Here is a 21,833-nt window from a genome sequence, read left to right on the forward strand (position 1 = left end):
ATCCTATCGTCACGTTCATCAGCTCCTCCTACAATCCAAAAATAGACCAAAAACTACAAAGAAAATAAATTCAGAGAGAGAAAGAAGTCGTACCCTAAAATTCTGCCACCTATTCTGTTTAGTACTTCAGGTGCTTCTCTAGCGTATAATGTAAATCCCGTAGCGGATCAATTCCAACGAGCCTTTCAAACTAGTACTTTTTATAATCGACTCTATTGCTTCTTCAATAAACGCTAGTTCTTCGATCAAGTTTTGAATGACTTTTTAGTCAGATCGTTCCTGCGTTTCGGATATTCAGTCTCATTCGAAGCTTTAGACAAGGGTGCTATTGAGATATTGGGCCCTTATGGTATCTCGTACACATTCCAACGATTGGCCGAGCGAATAAGTCAACTTCAAAGTGGATCTATTATGCGAAGAATGCGTTATGAACCGTGGCCGCCTGCCTGCTTTGGTTGGTGGGGATGGCTCCTCCGTTGTGGGTAAACGGGAAATCCGATTCTACGAACCCGAGGAAAGGCTGCATAGCTTCCGTAAGGGTGTTAAGACCGGAGAGATTTTCTATCCTCTCTGTAGAAATCTCAGAGAGAGAGAGAGAGAGAGAGAGAGAGAGAGAGAGAGAGAGAGAGAGAGAGAGAGAGAGAGAGGCAGGACGGAGAGCAGAATTCTAAGCTCTCTTGTATATAAATACTTGACTGAAGAATTTAAAGGAATAAATGGGACTTCGTTTAGATTAATTAACATATAGATTGGGAATGTGAGAGAGAGGAACGGAGTGGATGTGGGAGAACAACCATGGTCTTGTCCTCCTGCCGCTTGATCTCCTTGTAATTGCACAGAAATCAATCAAGCTCCTGAGGAATTTCTGATAGTTTTAGAATTTAAACCCAGCAAGTCCGCCAAAGACATGGGTCCCACTCCATTCAGATTAGGATTGCACTGCATCCGAATTTTTTACCGGGCAAAATCCGCCTAGGAGGCGTGACCCATTCTAAATCAGGATTCACCATCAGAGCACTGATTTTCCTCCGAGAGAGATCTCTCCAATTCAATGCGCAACGGTTTTCCAGTTGCTAATTTTCTTTTTATATAAAAATTAGCTTTTATTGTGTTCCTTCTTTATTTAGCTTGCTTGATTCGAGTTAGACGAGGCATGGGTTTGCTATTTCCTACCCCAATTAGGCTCGAATCTTATCTCAAGTTCAAACTCCAGGTTAGTTGGTTTCTTGTACTTCCTCCCTGATTTACTTTTATTCCAGCTAGCATTGCAACCGTCCGATGAGAATTTGGATCAAGTAAGCCGAGTGGAGTCCTACTCCGAGTACGGTTAGGATTATTAGAACGAAATCTTTCTAAGACCGAGACTGGACCGTCCGATCAGCCTCGGTCCAATCAGAACCATTCATTTACCTTCCGGAGAACTTGCGGCTTGCCGTTGAGGATCGAAATCCACGGTCCGCTCGAAGAGCCGCGTCCCATTCGGATTAGGATTCGGTAAAATAGAAGCCGCAGCGCCTCTATTTATAATCCAGGGGAAACTCCTCTTCCCTCCCACGGAAAGCTTGGTTACTCGACTGCATCATTCACCGGAAGAGACGAGGAGGAGGAGTAGTGAGAGAGAAAAGCAATAGCGATCGACTCTCCCAAACGACGATCTTGGCCATGGCGTTATATTTCGGCGACACTACTACGTACGTCAGTGCTTTGCTCAGGGGGAGAAATTTGGGAGCGTCAGCAAGGCCACTGGCCCCTGTGCAAGTCCACCTTCACGTCTACGAGTACATCGATGGAGGTCAAAGGTTGGCCTGTCGGCCCGAGTTCACTGATTTTTCCATGTATCTCGGCCACTTGGTGGATCTACGAGATCTTCGTCACATGATTCCTGAAATCCTTTTCCATACTTTCTACAACGATCTGGACACTCGGCGGTTCTGGGAGGAGAAGCTCATCGACTACGCTGCCGACGTAGGCCTAATCGCTTTCAATGCTGGCGTCCAAGAGCTGGAGCTAACCGTTGAGATACATATCCGCAACCTGGCTCGGCGCTGCTCGAGGTGGAGCAGGAGATGGTTGAGCTGGCGATAAATGCTTCTGATGAAGAAATTGGACGTGGGGACTTTGGTGGCACGCCGGCGTCGGAGGCATCGATCAGGGAGCTGGAGGTGGTGAAGTACGATGGTGTTGGAGGTGAGTTTGAAGACAACGGGTGCTCGATTTGCTTGGAGGAGTTTGAGCTGGAGATGGAAGTGACGCGAATGCCTTGCAAGCATGTCTTCCATGGTGGCTGCCTCACCCAGTGGCTCGAGAAAAGTCATCTTTGCCCTCTCTGCCGTCAGGAGATACCCATCTAGTGCGAGCGTAGTTGGAAGGAGCTGATCTAAATTCTTTGCCGTCTATTGTTTTATTCGAAGGATTGGAGGTTTTGTGTGCTAGATATGGCTGGGCTTGGATTTCGATTACACGGTAGCTTTAATGTCTAGGTTGATAAGGATAAAATATGACTCTGCTATCAAATTTTTGGTTATTTTGATTGAATGGTTTCCACGTTTAATAGATATCAGAAGATTTATCCATTCTTTTTCAATGGTTGTCTCTCATACGCATATCTCCCTGCAGATGGCAAACTGGGACTTAGAACATATATTTTGCGACTACAGGAAGGAATCTCTTGCTTTCTTGCTTTTGAATCAGCGACAGTTTCATTTATAAAATGAAGCTGAAGGTTGTATGCAGCTTTTTTTTGTTTATTTTCTCCAGCAGTTCTTGATGTTGCAGAATCTATACATCTTTGTTGCTTGTGGGTAAGTGGACTTCCAATATGTCATAACTCTTTTTTAGTATATATTGGTGGATTATAAGGTTGCGTCAAAGTTCTTTATCTTTAGTGCACTTTGCTTTTTTAATTACATTTTGTGGAAGAGGAAAGATACTATAAATTCAGTAAAGAAGCCTTTTTTTTAATAGAAAAATTAGCATTCGGTAAGGAACAATATTTACAAAAGCAACAACATTCAAGTGCAACTTGATCATCTACTTTTACACACATAACATGTCTACTGAAGATTGTAGAACAACTTAACCACCAACACATTCCGAAGATTCGGAGGCTTCAAAGTCACCACAATCCTCAATAACTTCCCCTGTCCCTCCTACATTGCTTGAAGCTGAACCCTCAATAAGCTCTGGCAATTGCATCTCTCGTAATGGAGCCTTCCTCTTGCTCCTCCGCTCACGCCATCTCTTCAAGATTTTAGGCATATCATCAGAGATCTCCCCATCCTTTTTGTAGGTATCCATCATATCCTCCTCACCTTCGGAAGGTCGGTCGGCTGCAAAACTTTCATGCCTTGTAAGAGAGAATGGTTTGAACCAGCAATAGCAGAGAATCAGAAGCACAATGTACATGTAAAGTGAAGTCCACACATAGAACGACCACTTCCAATTGTAAACCAATTCTTTTCCCCATGGGAGCTGAGAGGTCATGAAGATCTCTGCTGCATATAGTTGTGGTAGATCAGTTGTCCCAGCCCTCGGTTTTAACCTCACTCTAATTGCCTCAGTTCTCCGACCGGTTTCCTTATATCTCAGTACTTCCATGGTTACTTTCTGGCTCTCGGTGCATATCCCCATTAAAAGAGGGATTCCCATTAGACACGTCCGCATCAATCGAACAGGTAGGCTTCTGAACCTTAGCATGCATGGCTGGCTTGATGTTGTTATAGTGTCTCCATTAGGTGCAATAGCCTCTGCGGTTACCTGTCAAGGGATCCACAGTAATGGTGCGAGTATATATATAGAGGTCAATCAATTTACGAAGATAAAGTAAACTTAGTTTAAATACCTCAAAATAATCAATTTAAGTTGAAATCAATTCGTTATACCAAGTTGAAATGTAATTGGTTTTCCGACAACACTAACACTAGGAACTGTTTTTTTATGCTTAATGCAAAGGAAAATTAAATGGAAGTGTTGGAAACAAACAAGCAATTGCTTTTTACGTGGTACCCAGGTAAATTGATAGATTGCTCCGTAAGGGAGGAAACAACATCAAGTTGCATAATGTGCAAAGTCTTTGTTTTGCATAGAAAGTCATAGGGGAGAAGAAGGGTGGATGTTTGATCACCCCTCCCATAGGAAGGCAAACAATGGCTTAGTGCCCAGAGGGAAGTGACAAGAAGATCGAATGATTGAAATCTTGAACTAGGCATCGACATGTGCAGTGCAGGACCAATTATTAAATGAAAAGAGGTTGGGTGGATGGTTGTGATCTTGGAAATAGAAGGGGATTAGAAATTCAATCCTCTTCTGTTTTGTTTTCTGATTTTTCTGCAGCTATGTATTTAGGGGAGGTTTTGGTTATAGGGTTTTAGACTTGCTTGATTGTACCACACCATCTAAAGGGAGGTGGAGACTTGCTTGGATTAGTCATAATTTGTTTTGGGATGCTGGGTTCATCTCTTTTGGTTTCTTATTTACCTTTCTTAAATAGAAACAGAATGGAATTTTATCCTGTTTCCAACAGGACCGAGACAAACAATTAATAAGAGAAAGGTAGTGGATTAGATGGTTCTTAGAAAATAATGCTGGTGATATCATGATGATAGAGAGTTATCGGTAAGGTTAAGCTTTTGTTTTCAAGTAGTTCACAGTTGTATGCCGTAGAGAGACTTTTGAATTTCGAGGTACCATTACGAGCTCAATATATACGAGTGTTATTCCGTGAAATAACTTGAATTTCAAATCATTCACTTGCTTCAACTACTCGGATGTGGGAGCATTTAACAAGATGAGTCTTTGAAATGAGCCAATTGCTTGCCCAGGGAGGATAGAACCAAAGGTGAATGGAGCACTTAAAATTTTTAAAAAATTATAGAATTTCAATCATCATGCAGAAAACCATCAAATAAAAATGAAATTGTGCTTTTTCACTTCTTCCTTTCTTATATTGACTTGATCTTTTCTCAGTTTGAGAGCTATTTTAAGCATTTTGGTAAGAATTCTTGTTGCTTTGGAATAACCCCGACACAGAGATGAACTTCTTGTCATCATATATACTTTTTTGATGTCTCTGTTTTAATATGTTTTCACCACATTGCCACTGAGGCAAACCCAAGGGTGAGTAAAATAATGTGCACAGACACTGCAGCGACATTAGAGAGGAGAAAAAAAAAAGAAAGAAAAGACAAGAAAAGAAGAAGAGAGAAACAAATCAAGCATGCGTTTACCCAAAAAAGAGAGCAGTTCACAGTAGGCGTCCATCATTCTGGAACAGTTTAATCAGAGACAAAATTTCAGACCTTGGAAGAAGGAAGAGGAATTGGATCTGAAAACTTTCGAGTTTGAAACAATCATACAGCTGAAAATCAATAGAATCAACCAAAATATAAACTGCAGGGTCATTAACTATAAAAGTTTTCAATCTATTCTCGGAACAGAGTATTTAATCGAGTAAGAACAAGGAGTATTACTACAAATGAATAGTTCTGTCCTAAATAAAATAAAATATAAAAGAGTAATGATTTAATTCACCTGAAACACACCAATCCAGCGATTATAATCGGACTCGGGCATGATGAGCACGAGCGAGGCCCGGGCGGTATGGCCGGCGGGCACCGGCCTCCCCCTCCGCTCGGCGCCGCCAAGCGCGGCGACGGCGCTCGGGTGGGCCTCGGTATAGTCGAAGTGGAGGGGCTGCCGCACCGACACGGGCTCCCCGACCCACAGCCGGACCAGGCCGACGCCTAGCAGAATGGCGGCGAATGCGACGGCGACAAGGACCACGGCGGCTCTGGCAGCCCCGAGGAGGCCTGCGGCGAGGCGGCGGAGGAGGGCGGCGCCGCTGCGGGCGGCGCGGATAGGGGCGGCCTTGGAGTCCTCGTGGAGGGCGATGATGGGGGCGGCAAGGGATAGAAGGGCGGAGAAGATGAGCTCCGCTTGGGCAGCCGCCGCCCGGACGAGCCACCCCGCCGGTTCGGAGAGCACGAGGAGGAGGTCGCCGTCGTCAGGTTCGCGCTTCTCTTCGTCTGCTCTGTTTCCGGGAGGAGGAGGGGAGGAGGCGGCGGTGGTGGGGATGGAGGCGGCGGTGGTGGGGATGGAGGCGACGTGGGGGCGGTGGCGCTTCCGGTGGTGGGTTTCTGGATCCATTGCAGCAAAGCTTTGTCTTCGATCTTGCTTGCTCTTCTAACGCTTTGGTTTGTTTGGTGACGAAGCTGGCGACGAGGGGGGTGGTGCTGTGGGCTCGTAACTTTGGTTACTTTTTATGGGCTGTGGACAAGTGGCAGGCAGCGCAGAGCTTTGCTCGCATGTGTCATTAGTTCACCATGTGAGTTTATCACCTTGTGAAAACCTCCAACCCAATTTAAGGCTAAACAAATCAGGCTTGAACCAGTAAAATATATTTGAAATTTTATTGTCAGGTCTCTTTTCCTTTTTTTTTTTTTTGGTAGAATTCCTCATGAATTATCCTCTGAAAAAGTTTTATATTTTGAATTAGCCTCGGCACGCTTACTTGCGAGACTTGTCAAAATTGAGCATAAAAATACTATAGAATTTTCAGAATAGCCAAATATGCCCTAAGTTGAGTCCAAATAAGTTTCTGTCAAGCCAATATTGAGCTGCCCATGAGCATTGACACATCGACTGTTACAAACAACTCAAGATCTACATCATAGGCAAGGGATAGGTACTAGTAACTTTTAAACTCTAAATGATAATTATCATGATATAAAATATAAACATGAGTAAAATCTCAAAATTAGCGAATTTTTTCCTTAACAACCACACTTTATATTAAAAGAAATAGAGAAAGAAAGGAGCTCCTGAAACTCACAAATTATAAATCTAGAAGGTTGACGCCGTTGCTATGAATTTTTCATTTGTCACATAACGCGTTTTCTAGATATGTGTTAATTTGGAAAGGTCACTCTTTGGATAATTTAGCAAGCATGGAGAACTGCACACACATCAAGAATTCACAAGGACATGTTATGTCCTAGGGCGCAAGTCCGTCTAATCCATCAATTAATTTCTACTCGGACAATCAGAACTAAGTAGAGAACATCTATCATGGCTTACCTTAAACCAAATTATTTCGTATTTTTGTGTCACAACCGTGCAAGGCAACAGATGATCAATTACTCAAAGTCCCTTCCTAGTCCAATATTGTAAAGAGAGGACACCGACGGAAAACATGAAGTCATGATCAATCACGGAGATGGATTTGGAGGGGAGGGAATGAAAAGATGGCGAGTGGCTTGTTACTCTATTGATTCCTTTGAATAGTTTGCAGGACATGATCCAGATAAAAAAAAAATCGTTACAATAACTCAAAACTAAATTTAGTTTCAAGTCTAACTTGATAAATATCGAATTCAGTACAAGTTATTCTCGATAGCTAGACCTGTTTGAGGATATCCGGCCTACTAAAACGAAGACGGAGCTTGCGTAGCAGCCACATACGCAAGATATAGGTGAGGAACGGAAGGGCACAACACAGCAAACAAATAAGGATTGCGAGCCACAAGTTTCCTGGTGCTATCGCTACGAACATCGCGGTTGCAAATGCCACCGACGTGGCCGCAAATGCCCACCACAACAGCTTCCTTGTCGCTGCTGTGTAGAGGAGCACGAAGCCGATGTCTTCTTCCCATCCTGCAAACGTACAAAGAAAAGAAACCGCGAGGGAGGCGACCATAGCAATTATTAGAACCGTAGGCGCTGCCATCTCACTAAAACCCATAGATAATAGTGAAGGCTTAACCATGGTCCTTAAACCGACCATCCCAAGCGCCCCTCCAGCGTTCGATTGCGACTTGGCCCACACCGGTCTCCGCCGCGGGTGAGCCTTGCTGACTTGGCCCACACCGGCCTCCACCAATAGCAATGGCGTCCGATATCAAGAACACCTTAAAGGCTGCTTTCTTTGCTAGAATTGGCAAGCCTTCGGCAGGGCCCTCGTCGCTGCTAAACCCTCCTGGCATCGTGAAGGCCGCGGCGAAGGTGACCGTGGCAATGAGGGCGGCCATCAACGTGGTGTTCTGGGTGTTTCTTTCAGCTAGTGATGATCGGACTTGCTGGGGAATTACCTGGCCTATTCTGTTTTTGGCCCAATTCCATATGTCAGTCGTAGCCAGGCCGGGGAAGACGAAAAGAACCGCCAGCGTTTGCACCTCATTCTGCATGGCGTTGCGATATAATTAATCCAGTCAATCGTAAATCGGAGGACTTAGTGCAGCCTTTTAAACAAGTTTTTCCATTCTTTCCATAATATCATAATTAAGAAAACAGACCCAAGGAGTTACCGTTTTCAAAGTTTCCGCAGGTTCTCTATAAATGAAGCTGTCGAGAGCAGTCCATCTCCCTTTCAAGGCCGCACGGTCCACCCTTTCATTAGCCCACATAATTCGAACCATTTCAGGATTGAAACTCTCCGCGGCCAAATGCAAGGGAGTCTCCTCGTCGTTATCTGGCTGGTTGAGCAATCCATGAAGCGCAGGTGTCTTTAGGATGTACTCAACAAAATCCACCTGCTTTTCAAGTACCGCCACATGAAGTGCACTCCGGCCGTGGCTATCAACTAGAAAACCAGAGTCTTCGGCTATGCGTACGTAGCCTAGCTGAGCAGCATAATGAAAGGCCGAGGCGTGTTGATTCATAATGTATGCTAATCATTAGACAATTTATTTGTTAAACCTAAATGATCTAGGTCCAAGAGAATTGGCATGCCTAAACCAAGGATCAAGATGAGAAAGAACCGGTTGTATGTTTAATACGGGCAATGAAAAAGAATGTATAAAATTAAAAAAAATAAAATATATTTTGTGTACCTTTTATCTTGAGGTAAAATAGATAATAAGGCTCTTCAACAACCATCAATACGGTATATGATGCTGAGGCTCGATCGCGATACGCAATGGTACGCCAAAGTAAAATTTAGCATACATATGCCATTAAGGGGCCGGAGAGAGGATGACGAGATCACGTGCGCTGTGGGCCTCTTCGGAGCTCTTCCGGTGCCGGGCCTTTACGGCCTTTCCCGTCGAGCCCATGTCCCCGAAGAGAGGGCATCTTCAGTAAGTAATATAATATTTGAGGGCCAAGTTGTAACATTGTAAAGAACAAAAGATTTACCCGTTAGTTTAAAATTGAATGGCCGTGATCTGTGAAATAGGGGTGCAGCTCAGTTGTGAAGTGTTTATGGACCTAACTAACTTTGTCTTAATAAAATTTTGGGAGAAGTTTCTCACTTCTCCCATCTTTACCTTAAAGAAAAGTTCTTAATAAAATTTTGGGGAAGTTTATCACTTCTCCCATTTTTACCTTAAAAAAAAAGGTTTATGAGACCTCCTCCTCGAGGACATCTCAGACAGGATTATATGCATGAATAATTTTTTTTTGTTCATAAACGATTACAATCTTTGAATTTTACTAAAATATTCTAATCATCTGACTAACTTTTCAAAAAATATTTAATATGATAAAAACATAAAATGGAAAGAAAATCACTATCTAAGTTCTGGTTATAATCACTAAATCTTTTCAGCTCTATGTTGTTTGTCCTACATTATGTATGGGCATGAGTCTACAATTTATTTATGTTTAGAAAAGCATTGTCACATTTCAATATATAAATCGAGATTGAGCTACAATTATAGTCTTCTATTTTGGAGTTCTTCGTTATGCATTATATGTGGTTCTATGCTAGGTTCATTCTGTAAATACCATAGCAACAAAATAATTATAGTAATTTTTAATTAGGAGATGATAAAACATTTTCCATCTACATGGATAATATTGCAGTGGTATGGACAGTGATATTTAGATTAGTATTTGTATCTTGATCCTAGCATGATCCGAAAGCTAATGTAGAATGGTTTGAACACCATCAGTGGGGTATGGCGCATGGCATAGGATGCTGAAAGCTTAAAAAAGAAATGTTGAATAATTGCAGCCAAATTCATCTTTGCTTCCTTCCATCATGGCAAAGCTTTGTCTGAATATAATGCCCCCACTAAATGGAAAGAAAGTGCTTTGAATTTTCGATGCCTTGGAAACTGCTTCAGAAACATCTCAAGATTGAATTCAAAGATATTTTCACCCCAAAAATTCCACATCATGGGGTTTGAAAAGTACAGATAGCATGAGCTGCACTTCTATGACTTCCTAGTTTTATTGCCTTGTAAATTTCTTTTTGTATAAACATAATCCTCTAGTATATAATCTAAGAATCTCGCAAAGAACCATGGTCACTTATAAAACAAATTTGAAAAATATCAAGAGTTTTGATAAAAAACAAACTGTGATAACAATTAAAGGAAAACTACCTCGAGGTAACGATGGTTTCACTTATGTGAGATGTCGCGAGGCTAAGCTAGACTAAGCTAACGAAGTTATAAGCTAGTGGAGAGATTCATTTATTAGGACTAGAGTTGGAAATGGGCTTGAGCCGGCCCAAGAACCATCAAGTAGACCCTAAATCCTAAGGATAACGTAATCTATTTTTTATTGCAATGTATTATTTCTAAAAACCAAGAACGAGGGCCTCCAAAATTTTTTTTCCATTGCACCAATTGTTCTTCACCTTCTCTTTTGTTGCATTACTTTCTCTTTCTACTGGCTTATAAAGATATCGACAGATGACTTATTGACATCCAAATAATTGTTGGTTTGGATGTTTGATCTACATGTCCATCTCGTACATAAGCTAAAAAACTATAGAGAAAAAATAGAACCATACTTATACCTTGTGGAGTGGGTTACAATACTGTATTTATATCTTGCGGAGTGGGTCAAAATATCATATTTATATCCTGCGGAGTGGACCCGAATACCACATTTAAATCTTGTGGTGGGGCTAAAATCAAAAATAAGCAGTGCCAATGCATAACCCCTAATTGACAGAGTTCAGAATATAGTTAGGCCGAGAGATCAGATCTAATACATATCCAAGTTCTTTTTTATAAAATAATAGATATATTATAGTCCAATCAAAATATACATATACGGTGTAAGAATAGTAAATAATTTAACAATAGCCCGAAAAATATTACTCCAATTTATATATCTATTTTTCATTCAAATCACAATCCCATAAAATTCATAAATCACATATAAGTCCATTAACAATTTATTCCACATAAAAATAATATTATATAAATGAAGAATCTGGAAAAGGTAGATCATTACTTACTTTGCAAAAGCAATTCAACTAATAGATATAATTAATCCCTAAATCTTTCTCAGACCCTCATTCCGACGAAGATCCAATGCCTCTTTTCGACGAAAATTGGAGGATGAAACTCTTGGAATCCGTGGCAATTTTATTGGTTATTTGTTGATGGAACTCAAGAAGAAGGAGGAGGTCTTTAAATAGGCCGAATCCGGTCTTATCCGGCCGGTCTTTGGGTCACGAAGAGCTTCCCGATCTTTGACGTGATCGGAGAGGAAGAAGACAAGCAGCAAGTCTTCTTTCCTGCTTTCGTCACGTGCATCGCACGTGAGGCTTGGCCGATGAATTGGCTGGGTCGGTCAAGTGGATCGGACCCAGTCCATTGGGTTTCACAAACACAATGGTGCTCAGATATAAAATGTGTGCAGAAGATTTAGGCCCCATTTGATAGAGCTTTTGGTGGGCGAGAAGGTACTTTCTGACCCTTCAAAAATATATTTGGATAGAATAGAGTTGTTTTAGCTTTGCTAGAAAGCTGAAAATATCTACTTGGAAAAAGCTCCAAAATGGAGCCTCTTCGAAAAAGTACTTTTACCACGGATCAGAAAGTTGTTTCAGATTTATAATTTTTTTTAGACCAAAATACCTATGATAAAATTATATAATTACAAAAAGTGTTCCTCCATATCATAATGCACGAAAAAAAAAAATCTGGAGGAGCCCCAACATACAAAGAACCTTAATTGGCCTTAGCTTTCTCTCTTGCTATGTGATCAAGGTATTATTTTTTCTCTATTTATTTATCCATCGTTTCGAACAAAAAAAGCATTGGAAAGAAAAGAATTGTAAAATCTCACTTTTCTAAGTATGATAGCATGCCTCTATATTTTTTCATAAAGATTAGTTCCTAAAAATATTATATTAACAAAATATTAATATATAATGATAATAATTATAATATTTTATATCAAAATATTATGTTATACTATATATATTATATTATATTATATTATATTATATTATAATACATTAATATGTTACGTTATATAATATCGAATTATGTTATATTATTATGCTATAATATACAATATTATATTAACTATATTAGAATAATTTTATATTATATTACAATAATATTATACTATATCATATATCATATATTTATGTATTAATATATATTATATTTTATTATACTCTGTTGTATAAAACTATGCAATATTCTTCATATCATACCAAAAGTACTTTCTCAATTTGTTTGTCAAATACATATTAAAGTTTCACAATACTTTAGAAATATAGTTACCAAACAATAAATAGATTTTTATAAAAGCACTATTTCAAAAAGCTCTATTTCTAAAAGCTCTACTGCCAACAGTTCTGCCAAACGGAGCCTTAGTTTGTCGAAGTAGCTTATGTAGGGAATTAATACATGTCAAAAAATAGGCAACTGATATAGGAGAAGGAATAGAAGTAGTAGAGAAATTGCTTGAATGCCCGAAAATAGTAGCAGCATGCAGAGCAATGTTGTCATCGTATCTTCCATGATTAGATGAAGGAATTCACAACAATATTGTAACAACATCAGCTAAACCTCTATGAGCTGCAATGTACATTGGCGACTCATGGTTGATATCGATCAATTCAAACTACTTGGGCTCCACCTGCAGCAGCTCCAACGCTAGGCTGTCATGGCCATGCCGCAAGGCATGGTACAGAGCAGTGTTTCCCTTCTTATCTGTTGTCATCGTCATATGTTTTATAGGGTTGCCTCTCTTTATATCGCCGCCACTACAAGGCACCTGCGATGCAACCTGAATGAAAAAAGTGGCCATAGAGTTATGACCACCCATAGCAGCGATATGCAATGGAGTCTCTCCATTTGAGTTTGTGGTCAAAAGGAGGGATGGGTTGCTTGAAGAGAGCTCTTTTGCAAATCGCTCATGCTCCTATATCACCGCAGTGTGGAGGGATGTGTTATTAAGTGGAGTTTTGCCAAGAAGGATATTGGGGCTTTCCCTAACCAACTGATTAAGGATAGCAATATTGCTGGACATCGCTTTCTCAGGCAATTTAGCATCCATGCGCTGTGTATGCCTAGTTGCTGCATCAAGTATGGCTGCTTGGGTAATATTAATAACAGGATCGAGAATTTGATTCTAAACAATTGAGTTCGCTCCATGGATATATTCTCAACTTCTTTTTGTTTTTTTGGTGAGAAGGACGCATTCTTAACTTGTGAGATTGGCAATGCTTTGTAGCAAAAATCTTCTATCTAGGGTAATGAATCTATTGTTGAAACTTTCGGAGATGCCGATTAGATTTTTATTTTTCAACCTTGCATTTGGTTATTGTATGCAAAAACCTTCTATCTCATTGGGCAATGAAAAAGAATGCCTAAAATTAAAAATTTTATTACAATATATTTTGTGTACTTTTTGGCGAGAGGTAAAATAGAAAATAAGGCTCTTTGACCACCATCTCGGCGATGGATCATGCATAGGGAAAGAGGAGATTAAATCGAGCAATAGTGGGGGACAAGGTGGAAAATAAGGTTGACGGTTCCGAGGTTTATATCCGCCATTCGACGGTTGGGGGCGGCTCCAACGGTCGTCGATCATTCGCACCGGCCTCAAGAACCCGCACCGGCTATGCCTTGCACGCCCGATCGGAAGCAGGTGATTGAGATTCCCCCATTTCGATCTCTTTCTTCTTGTTTTTCTTTTTTCTTTTTCAGAATTTTAGACTGAAGTCGGCGGGCTTACCGAGTTCTATCCAATATGGGCCATGTTGGGCCGGTTATCTCAATTCAGTTCTATAAATGCCATATTATGTTCTTTTCTATCTACAGGCTCAAAAATAAAAGTGAAAGGCAAAAATAAGTATTCTTTATTTATTATCTTTCCAATTTGCGAATAATTTTATTTTCCCAATTACCTTGTTTCGTTCATGCATTGGATCAGACCGTGTTCGCCTGATTAAATGTGGATCAGATCGCAAAATACTGATCTGAACCCAGTCAAATTATAATCGGGTTGAAATGATCAGATGAAACCCAAAAAACCCCTCCGCAACCTCAATAAATAAAAAAAAACCGAGTCAAATTCTGGTCAATTTATTTAAAATAAAATAGCCTGCCAAATCCCCAAACCCCCACCGCTTTCACTTCCGAATTCCGATCCATCTTCCTCCGAACCAGAGGTTCATGCCGAATCGGTTCGTGCAGCGACCCGAGCCCATTTCCATTTTTTCTAAACCCGCTACAACTTCCGTCACCCGGGTTAGCTTAAAACTCCAAACCGCCATAAGTACCCAATAAATAGGCCCCCGTCCCCCCAGGATTGCCAGGTGGATCACGGGCGCGAGGCGTCGTCTCTTCTCCGGCCGCTTTGATCGATGAAGGCGTCGTATCCTCTCGGCGGCTCCGATTGACGAAGGAGTCGTCTCCTCTCCGACAGCTTCCGGCGCCATTAGGATGCAGATGTCGCCTCTTCTCCGTGGCAGTTATCGGTGATGAGAACGCTAGCCAATCCTCTCGTCTTCATCGATCGGAATTCCGTCTTCCTCAACTCTGGTAAGAAATCTAGGGTTTTATTCTAGCAGAATTTATGGACTTCTTGATTTCAGATTTTCTTTATAGAAGTTTCTTCCCCCTTTGCTCCAAGAATTTCAGCAGGATTAGGTTATTTTTGAGAACGATAACTGTGTCTCTCTCTCCTCGTTGTTTTAGCTTTGTCCCTTCCTCATAGTCGCTGTCATCTTGCACTTGGGTTGGACTTGTTTTATTTTCTTCCTCCGTTCTTGTTTGTTTTGATGGCTTCTTGATCGTCAAATTGGGGATCAAAGTGTTAGAAAATATAAAATATATAAATAAATCCATCTGGCGGAGATGATGTCATGGCTTACTCGGGGAATTTTGCTGATCTCTATAGTTCCGACCTCTCATTGGTCCATAATGACACCGCTAGACATGCATACTGTCTATTTTGCTGGAGAAATTGTTTGTGTTTTAGTCTGTTGTAAAATTACCAATCTATGAGCTTGATAAATGTGTTCTATTATCTTCTCAAATAGGGCGAAGATGTGCAGATTTTAACAATACCTTGGAGAAGAGGAGCCAGGTAATAATTATCAGTACAGTATTTTGGTCCTTTTCTTCCAATACTAGCTGAATATATCTGTTGTGTTGGTTTGGAGAAATCTCAGCATGAGCCCATGTTGGGTTAGCAAAGATTAGGTTCACTGTTGGAAGTTATAGAGGTTGGGTTGGTTGAGCCCATGTTTAAGGTCTTGAGCCTTGACAGTCATAATCAAGGTTGTGAATAATCAACAATTGACTTGATAATTGCTTGTTTGAGCTTAATTCAAAGGGGAAACCGCAGCTGTTTCAATTCCAGATGCGCTCTCCAATTGAAATTAGATCAAAATTGTCAAATGCAAGTATTCAATTTTGAGGTCATTGGCCTAGTTTTTGGAACAATCCGACGGAAATTGGTCCCAAGATAAAAGTTTTCCAAGATCGGCAGGTTATATGCTCTTCCAGAACATGAATTGTAATAGATGCTCCCACAATTTGGGCCCAGTTCATCACCTGATTTGCCTCTTTGTTCAAATGGCTGGTCATACATTAGGAAAACTTCTAAAAGCCTTACGTATGAATTTATTATCTATTTTTTGTTAAGCTCCAGATTTCTTGTGCATGCGCCCGCATATGTATGTATACTTGATTACTTTCCAAGGACGGGCATATGTGGCAACTGGTATCAATCTACGGTAGCTGAATTATATCAAAAAAATTCTGAATCCTTTTGAGAAAAAAAAGGGGACCAACTTGCACCGTTATTCAAGCTCAAATATATGAGGATATACCATACAAGATTCAAATCTAGGAACTTACCACTCTTACAAACTATGAATTTTACCCAATAAAGGCGAGATTGCCAATACGCGCTCCTTTATACAATCATCAGATACTTATGAAAGAAAACCACTCTGTTTGTCTTAACATTTTGGAATTTATCCTGTTTGGGAAAAAAAAAATCAACAAGTTCATTGAACACACACACACATATAATATTTACATTAATTAAAAAGAAAAAACTACTATGTCTCACGTGGATTGCACGAGCTACCGTCTCGCAAAATGTAACGCGAGAAATAACGGCCGTTAACGGTCATTATTTTCGCCGTCAGATTACTAAATTTTGTTCACCGACCCAACTGAGTAATCCGACCAGAACCATCAAATGCTATCCCCGACACTAGCGCACGAACCCCGATCTCCCACGTGCCACCCTGTCCCCCCGGCGGTCCCCACCGCAATCTACTGCGGCACGCACTAGATCCGACTGCTGTCCCCTGGTCCGGGATCCACGCGAGATCTCAACTCCCGAGGCCTCCGATCCAACGGCTCAAAATCCTCTTATCCATCTCGGTGGATCCCCCCTTCGGTCCATCCCCCTTATCTTATTAATTCACTGGATTTTTAATTAACCTAATCCAATCGAATTAAAGCGAAAAAAGAAAAAGAGAAAAGGCAAAAAGAGAAAGAAACCCAGGGTTAATTAAAGGGAACAAAAAACCTAACCCTAGGGTTAGCCATTAGCCTCCCGGGGGTTCCTTCATCTTATATCTCTACCGTCCTCTGTCTCTTGCCCCGAACTTTAGTCTGGCCTTTTCCTAAGTTCTTCTCCTTCTCCTCGGGTCTCGGTGGGAGAGCTTTTCGAATTCGTCCGAAAAGCGCGTCGAAGTTCCGATTTTGAGTTCCCCCTCCTCGATTTCGAGCCCCTATTGTAAGTGCTCTAGAACTAGATTGCTAAGCTTTATGTCATCAGGTTTTGATTCTATGACTTCCTATTTGGGTTTTTCCGCTGTTCTTTTGATAGAAATTTTGTTCTGATTTTTTTTTGGTAATATCCGTGTTTTAGTTTTTTTTCCCTTTTCTCATGGGTTTTTGGGGAAAGGTTACATTTTTTTTGCTGTAGATCTGGATTTTATGCGAGACTCTCGGTGTTCCGCTTGCTAATTAGAGCTTGATAAGCTCGCAGTTCGAATTTTGTTTTTGTTTTTCAAAATACATATATAAGTTCAATGAAATAGAAATCTTGTAGCTTTTTGCTTGGTTTGAGTAGCGTTTTTGTTTGAAAAATTGATGGGAGAGTCTTTAATTCCATTTTTTTCTCCCTTTGGTTATCTGTTTTGATAAATAATTTCATTCGGTGGTATACGTCTTATTACTGAATTGGAGGAGAATTTAGTTGATTGTAAAATAGGATTGAAGGAAGGAGATAAGATAGATCAGCATGCCGTGGGTGCCATCATTCTCAATTCATTGCAGAAGCAGCAGGAACTGTGTTCGCCTTGGCGTCTTCTTCCGGGTTATTGTGTATGGTCTCTTTTTTACTGCCGCCTTATTTACTTACAGATTTTTGTTTGGTCAAGGCTGCATTTTGATGCTTCAATTCTCAGTTCTTGTTGAATTTGTTGTACGATAGGAAATATTTCCAGGAATTTTATGAAACTTAATATTTTTATTCTCTGGAATTTGCAGGTGAAGTCTGCAAATTGATTCATTAAGAGGAGATCCTCTGTGTTAGGTTTTGGGGCATTCTGCGTTTTGAAGAGGTGAGAATGTACGTTGCAGTTACTCTGAAGAGATATCAAACAGTGAAGGAAGTTGGGGAGATCACAATGAATGTTAGAATCATCGTGTATTACCAATTGATGCAAGTTTGTCAGGTGATTCTTCACTCTTTCGGTGTATTTCTTTTTTCACCTATTTTTCCTGTTGTATCAATTTTTGATTACTTTTAATAGAATATGTTGTCTTAAACTTCTTTTTTCTTTAAATGCATTGTTTGGAGATTTAATATTCCAATGCTCACATGGTTGTTTTAATATTTGATTCCCCATAAAGAAATATGGGATCTTGAATTATTAGTTTTTAGAACAGGGGATCCAAAGGACTAAATAACAAAATATTAAAACATATGCTTTTCAAATTGGCTTTTACAACAGAATGATGACCAAACACATCCATGTTATAAATAACTTAGTGATATATTTTCGTAGTTTCATATTTTTGGCTGAGATGTATTTAACTCTCTTGTGTGGTTTGATATTAGTTGCACTGAATTAAGGGACCTCTCATGTCTAAACTTGAGATGTTGCCTGATGGCTCTTTCCTAACTGACCTCCTGCACAAATTAATATATTCACACGTATGCACACACTGTACGCACATAAATGTTTTTGCTTTGGTACGATAAACTTCAGGATTGATGATCTGTAGTTAGGGTATGATTCTTTTTTATTAGATTAATACATGTACTCTGTTTCTATTCCATATCTGACTGTACAAATCATCAATTATGCCTGGTTTAACCTCTTATTTTCTTTGTTATTTGACTCTCCATCCGATCTATATATTGTAATTGGATTGACATCTTCTTTAAAATTGACAGGCTGAGTACTTCCGTCAGTTGCTTAAGCCTGTCACGTAGTTTGAATGCAAGTTGAGCTAATACACCTGTAGACTTGCCTTGTTACTTTGTCCATTGATCTTTCGGAAGACAACTAAATTGTAGAAGAGATCAGGAAGAAGACTAGCTCGGTATACATACTCTTTTCTAACCACATGAGCTTGGTACAATTCAGTGGCCCATCTATTCCATGTCATTAGGAGCATCCAACAGCTTCTTTTGAGACGTGTAATACGAAAGCTGAAATATTTATACTTACAAACAATCAGGTCGTCACTGGTAGCAGCACCTCAGTATTCCACCATTTGATAGGGACACATGCAGAGAGACTCAAGATTCTTCTCTGGAAGGTCCTCCCTTCCTGATGCATATGAAGTGGGTGATTATAGTCATAACACCCCTTTGGGTGGTCACTATGCCTATGGTGCCCCTGCTGCACCTGCTTTTGGTGCCACCCTAGCAGGGGCAAAGCATGGATTTGCCAGTCCTCTTAATGGATTTGAGGTTCAGCCCTCTGAAACCTGCCCAAAGAACTTCATCATATTTGACCAGACGGATAACAAAAGCCGGATCATGTTTCATCCTGCCTTGGCCCACAAGTTCAATTCCCCGAACTTCAATATCTGTGCTGCCCATGCAGAAGTGGGTGGCAGAAGTACAGGCAAAAATGATAACCATGATAAATACTCATCATCTCTCAAGGAGGACACCGAAGAAATTGATGCATTACTGAGTTCAGAGGAGGAGGAAGAAGATGATTATGAAGAAGATGATGTCATCAGCACTGGACGCACTCCTGGCAACTGGGGAGGCAGTTCCCTGGATTCTTCTTGCTCGATGAGGAGTCTGAAGTCAAACATTGCTTCTACTCAGACGTCAGCCTCTGGTGGAGCGAGCAGCGACGAGAGGAAAAGGGAGAGAATGAGGAAGATGGTGAAAGCTCTTAGAGGAATCATACCTGGAGGAGATCAGTTGGATACTCCTGCTGTCCTTGATGAAGCTGTTAAATATCTGAAATCCCTCAAGGTGGAAATGAAGCAGCTTGGGATACAGAATTTCGATGACTACAAGTGGTGAGCAACAAGGTGATCTCGAAACTACCTCTGGAGAAATAAAATAGAAGGTGTTCTATTCTATTAGAAGTTTCTGATAAGTTAATTTGTGATTGTTGCTATGTCTGTTGCCATGTCTGTAGAATGATAAGACATACTTCGACTATAATATCATGCTGCATGATTAGAGCATGGGAAGGTGTCGGCATCTTTCTCATTGAGGGTAAAAGAGTAGCAGCAGAGGAGGAAAAGGGTTTTGCTTTTGCTTTGCCGGTGGGCCTCCGGTGTTGCCCGTGGGATTTGGCTGCTTAAGTTTGGGGTCTGGACTCCATAGCTGTGTCTTTCTATTTTCCCCTCTATATGCGGACGGTTGGTGGAGAGTGGCTGTTGTGTGATAGTATGATGTTGTCAAATCCTTTGTGATGTCTTTAGCTGCACCTCTCTTTAGCGGGCATCCTATATTATATTCCAAGCTCATGTAATACTTGTCTGCCTTTTGGAACCTCATATCTCTTTAGTCTGTTTTATATGATATCTATTTATCCAAGTACTTGAAATTCTTTTCTGTTTAAGATGACTGATGTGCATTGTAATGTAAAATGTGTAATTTTTAAATTTCTAAGAGAGACAAGGGTACTGCTTATTGAACCTTTCTAATGATGATGGATTGTCCCAGAGCGGCACAGGACTTACTACTGTATGTGATTCTTGATGTCATTTAAAGGATCGGAGGACAGAAAACCAGCATCTGGAGTAGCATGGTCCTCTTTGCAGAAAAACCTTGATTGCTGATGCCACTAGTTTTGCTGCTGTTTTGGCTAAAAGCCAATGTTCGTAGAAAGCAAGCAGTCGCGTGTGAGGTTATTGTTTGGTGCACAATGGCATGCCTGCTGCCACTGGCTGAGTGGAATGCTTATCTTTTTCCAAGTGCTTGGTGTTGTGTTTTTCCGAGTCTTGTCGAAGACAGTTTTGTCTTCAATTATGTGCTGCATGTTATGCTGCCGGATTTGACGAACCCAAAGTTCAGCTTCGAGTGAAAAGAAGAAAAAAAAAAGAATTTTGCCAAGCAAAGAACCTTTATTCACCCTGGGATTTACGTTATACCTAGGGATATATGCATATGCGGGATCCATTTATAATGGTATAGATTTGAGAGACATACAGCTAAATTTCCTAGACTGATTGAGGAATCGTAGTTCCATGAGGGATTTAATTATTTGTAGCAAGTGGCGTTTCGTTCTTCAGTGTGTCAATTGACAAAAGTTGGTGAGATCTCTTTGTTATTTACTAGAAGGTATGGATTAGAATATGAACTTCATCAGGAGGATCAGGTCTTCTGAAAAAGGGCTACCTATACTACTAATTAATTGGCTTTGGTTAGCTCAATACTCTAATTCTAATACATGTTCCACACTAAATGCCAGTATATATAGTATTTCGACATGGAGGCTCATTCATTCTGTGGTATTCCTATCAAACACTGAAATTTTTATTCCATGGGATTCTTGTCAGATACCAAAATACGGGGGCGAGGAACAGGTCTATATACCTCGACAAGGGATAAACAACTGTCAACGGTGGCGAGAGGTACTGCACCAGCTTTATATATACCTTGTTGCCTTTGTTTTGGTCTTCGTCTCCTCCATTGCCCAAGTAATGCGTATTGCTTGATTCCTGTCTGTGATAGATCTTGGGATACGATGGAGGTGATGGATTGATCATTGATTCAGTTTTGTTGCTATATGGATCTGCATTATGATTTTCTTTATAGATGATGGCACCATCCTTTACCACAGCATGGTTGATATAAATTCTGAGAGGGCTATGAATGGAAGAAGATGCTCTGTGATGGATTGTTTTTTCATGTTTTCTTACCTAGATGGATCTGCATCATGATTTAACAAGCTTGTAGATTAATCCTTGGTTAGCTTGTCCTTTCCATGCTCGTGGTGGTGGTCTTGGATTTTCGGTGAAAAACCTGTTCTCAGCTTGTTCGACTGTTCTTGGTTAGCAGCAACATATGGCTATGTAGATATGCATGATATGTCATGCATGGTTATCCTTGAATGATGCATCTTCTGGGGCCATATGATATTAAAATTTGATAGCATCAACATTATATTTTCAATGCTAATT

At 40.5% G+C, this 21,833-nt stretch overlaps 4 protein-coding genes across 14 annotated transcripts; 2 read left to right on the forward strand and 2 right to left on the reverse strand.

Moving 5' to 3' along the window:
• Nucleotides 1-2,066: 2,066 nt before the first annotated feature.
• On the forward strand, nucleotides 2,067-2,351 carry LOC120112531 (E3 ubiquitin-protein ligase MPSR1-like). The gene has a single exon (XM_039132098.2). It carries the CDS (start codon nucleotides 2,067-2,069, stop codon nucleotides 2,349-2,351), a length of 285 nt encoding a protein of 94 aa, XP_038988026.2.
• Nucleotides 2,352-2,936: 585 nt separating this feature from the next.
• Nucleotides 2,937-6,239, reverse strand: LOC103713257 (seipin-1). The gene is made up of 2 exons (XM_039131596.3): nucleotides 5,530-6,239; nucleotides 2,937-3,756 (listed from the first exon to the last, which is right to left on the reverse strand). Exons 1-2 carry the CDS (start codon nucleotides 6,142-6,144, stop codon nucleotides 3,076-3,078), a joined length of 1,296 nt encoding a protein of 431 aa, XP_038987524.2. The 5' UTR covers nucleotides 6,145-6,239; the 3' UTR covers nucleotides 2,937-3,075.
• Nucleotides 6,240-7,262: 1,023 nt separating this feature from the next.
• LOC148702554 (uncharacterized) lies at nucleotides 7,263-9,169 on the reverse strand. The gene is made up of 3 exons (XM_088705246.2): nucleotides 8,244-9,169; nucleotides 7,864-8,174; nucleotides 7,263-7,766 (listed from the first exon to the last, which is right to left on the reverse strand). Exons 1-3 carry the CDS (start codon nucleotides 8,652-8,654, stop codon nucleotides 7,394-7,396), a joined length of 1,095 nt encoding a protein of 364 aa, XP_088561372.2. The 5' UTR covers nucleotides 8,655-9,169; the 3' UTR covers nucleotides 7,263-7,393.
• Nucleotides 9,170-14,500: 5,331 nt separating this feature from the next.
• Nucleotides 14,501-20,340, forward strand: LOC103713232 (transcription factor bHLH144-like). 11 transcript variants are annotated; one of them, XM_088704722.1, is made up of 7 exons: nucleotides 14,501-14,738; nucleotides 15,239-15,285; nucleotides 17,422-17,549; nucleotides 17,715-17,902; nucleotides 18,628-18,776; nucleotides 18,915-19,730; nucleotides 19,841-20,269. In XM_088704722.1, the coding sequence occupies exon 6, from the start codon at nucleotides 18,964-18,966 to the stop codon at nucleotides 19,720-19,722; it is 759 nt and encodes a 252-aa protein (XP_088560848.1). In that variant the 5' UTR covers nucleotides 14,501-14,738; nucleotides 15,239-15,285; nucleotides 17,422-17,549; nucleotides 17,715-17,902; nucleotides 18,628-18,776; nucleotides 18,915-18,963; the 3' UTR covers nucleotides 19,723-19,730; nucleotides 19,841-20,269. The 11 variants fall into 11 exon arrangements, with proteins under 11 accessions (XP_088560848.1, XP_088560845.1, XP_088560846.1 ...); XM_088704719.1 differs by having other exon boundaries at nucleotides 18,915-20,340; XM_088704718.1 differs by lacking the exons at nucleotides 14,501-14,738; nucleotides 15,239-15,285 and adding an exon at nucleotides 16,755-16,956.
• The last annotated feature ends 1,493 nt before the right edge of the window (nucleotides 20,341-21,833 follow it).

The sequence above is a fragment of the Phoenix dactylifera genome, chromosome 9, assembly GCF_051530095.1.
Source record: "Phoenix dactylifera cultivar Ajwa chromosome 9, Ajwa_hap1_PhDact_Kaust_v1.1, whole genome shotgun sequence".
In the NCBI taxonomy this organism is placed as follows: domain Eukaryota; kingdom Viridiplantae; phylum Streptophyta; class Magnoliopsida; order Arecales; family Arecaceae; genus Phoenix; species Phoenix dactylifera.

Coding starts and splice junctions, on each gene's coding strand:
- LOC120112531 (XM_039132098.2), top strand. CDS start 2,067: ATGGTTGAGCTGGCGATAAATGCTTCTGATGAAGAAATTGGACGTGGG.
- LOC148702554 (XM_088705246.2), bottom strand. CDS start 8,654: ATGAATCAACACGCCTCGGCCTTTCATTATGCTGCTCAGCTAGGCTAC. Junction 8,175..8,243: donor TGGAAAGAATGGAAAAACTT/GTTTAAAAGGCT, acceptor AACGCCATGCAG/AATGAGGTGCAAACGCTGGC. Junction 7,767..7,863: donor ATTGCTATTGGTGGAGGCCG/GTGTGGGCCAAG, acceptor GGTCGGTTTAAG/GACCATGGTTAAGCCTTCAC.
- LOC103713232 (XM_088704720.1), top strand. CDS start 18,964: ATGCAGAGAGACTCAAGATTCTTCTCTGGAAGGTCCTCCCTTCCTGAT.
- LOC103713257 (XM_039131596.3), bottom strand. CDS start 6,144: ATGGATCCAGAAACCCACCACCGGAAGCGCCACCGCCCCCACGTCGCC. Junction 3,757..5,529: donor GCTGGATTGGTGTGTTTCAG/GTGAATTAAATC, acceptor ATCCCTTGACAG/GTAACCGCAGAGGCTATTGC.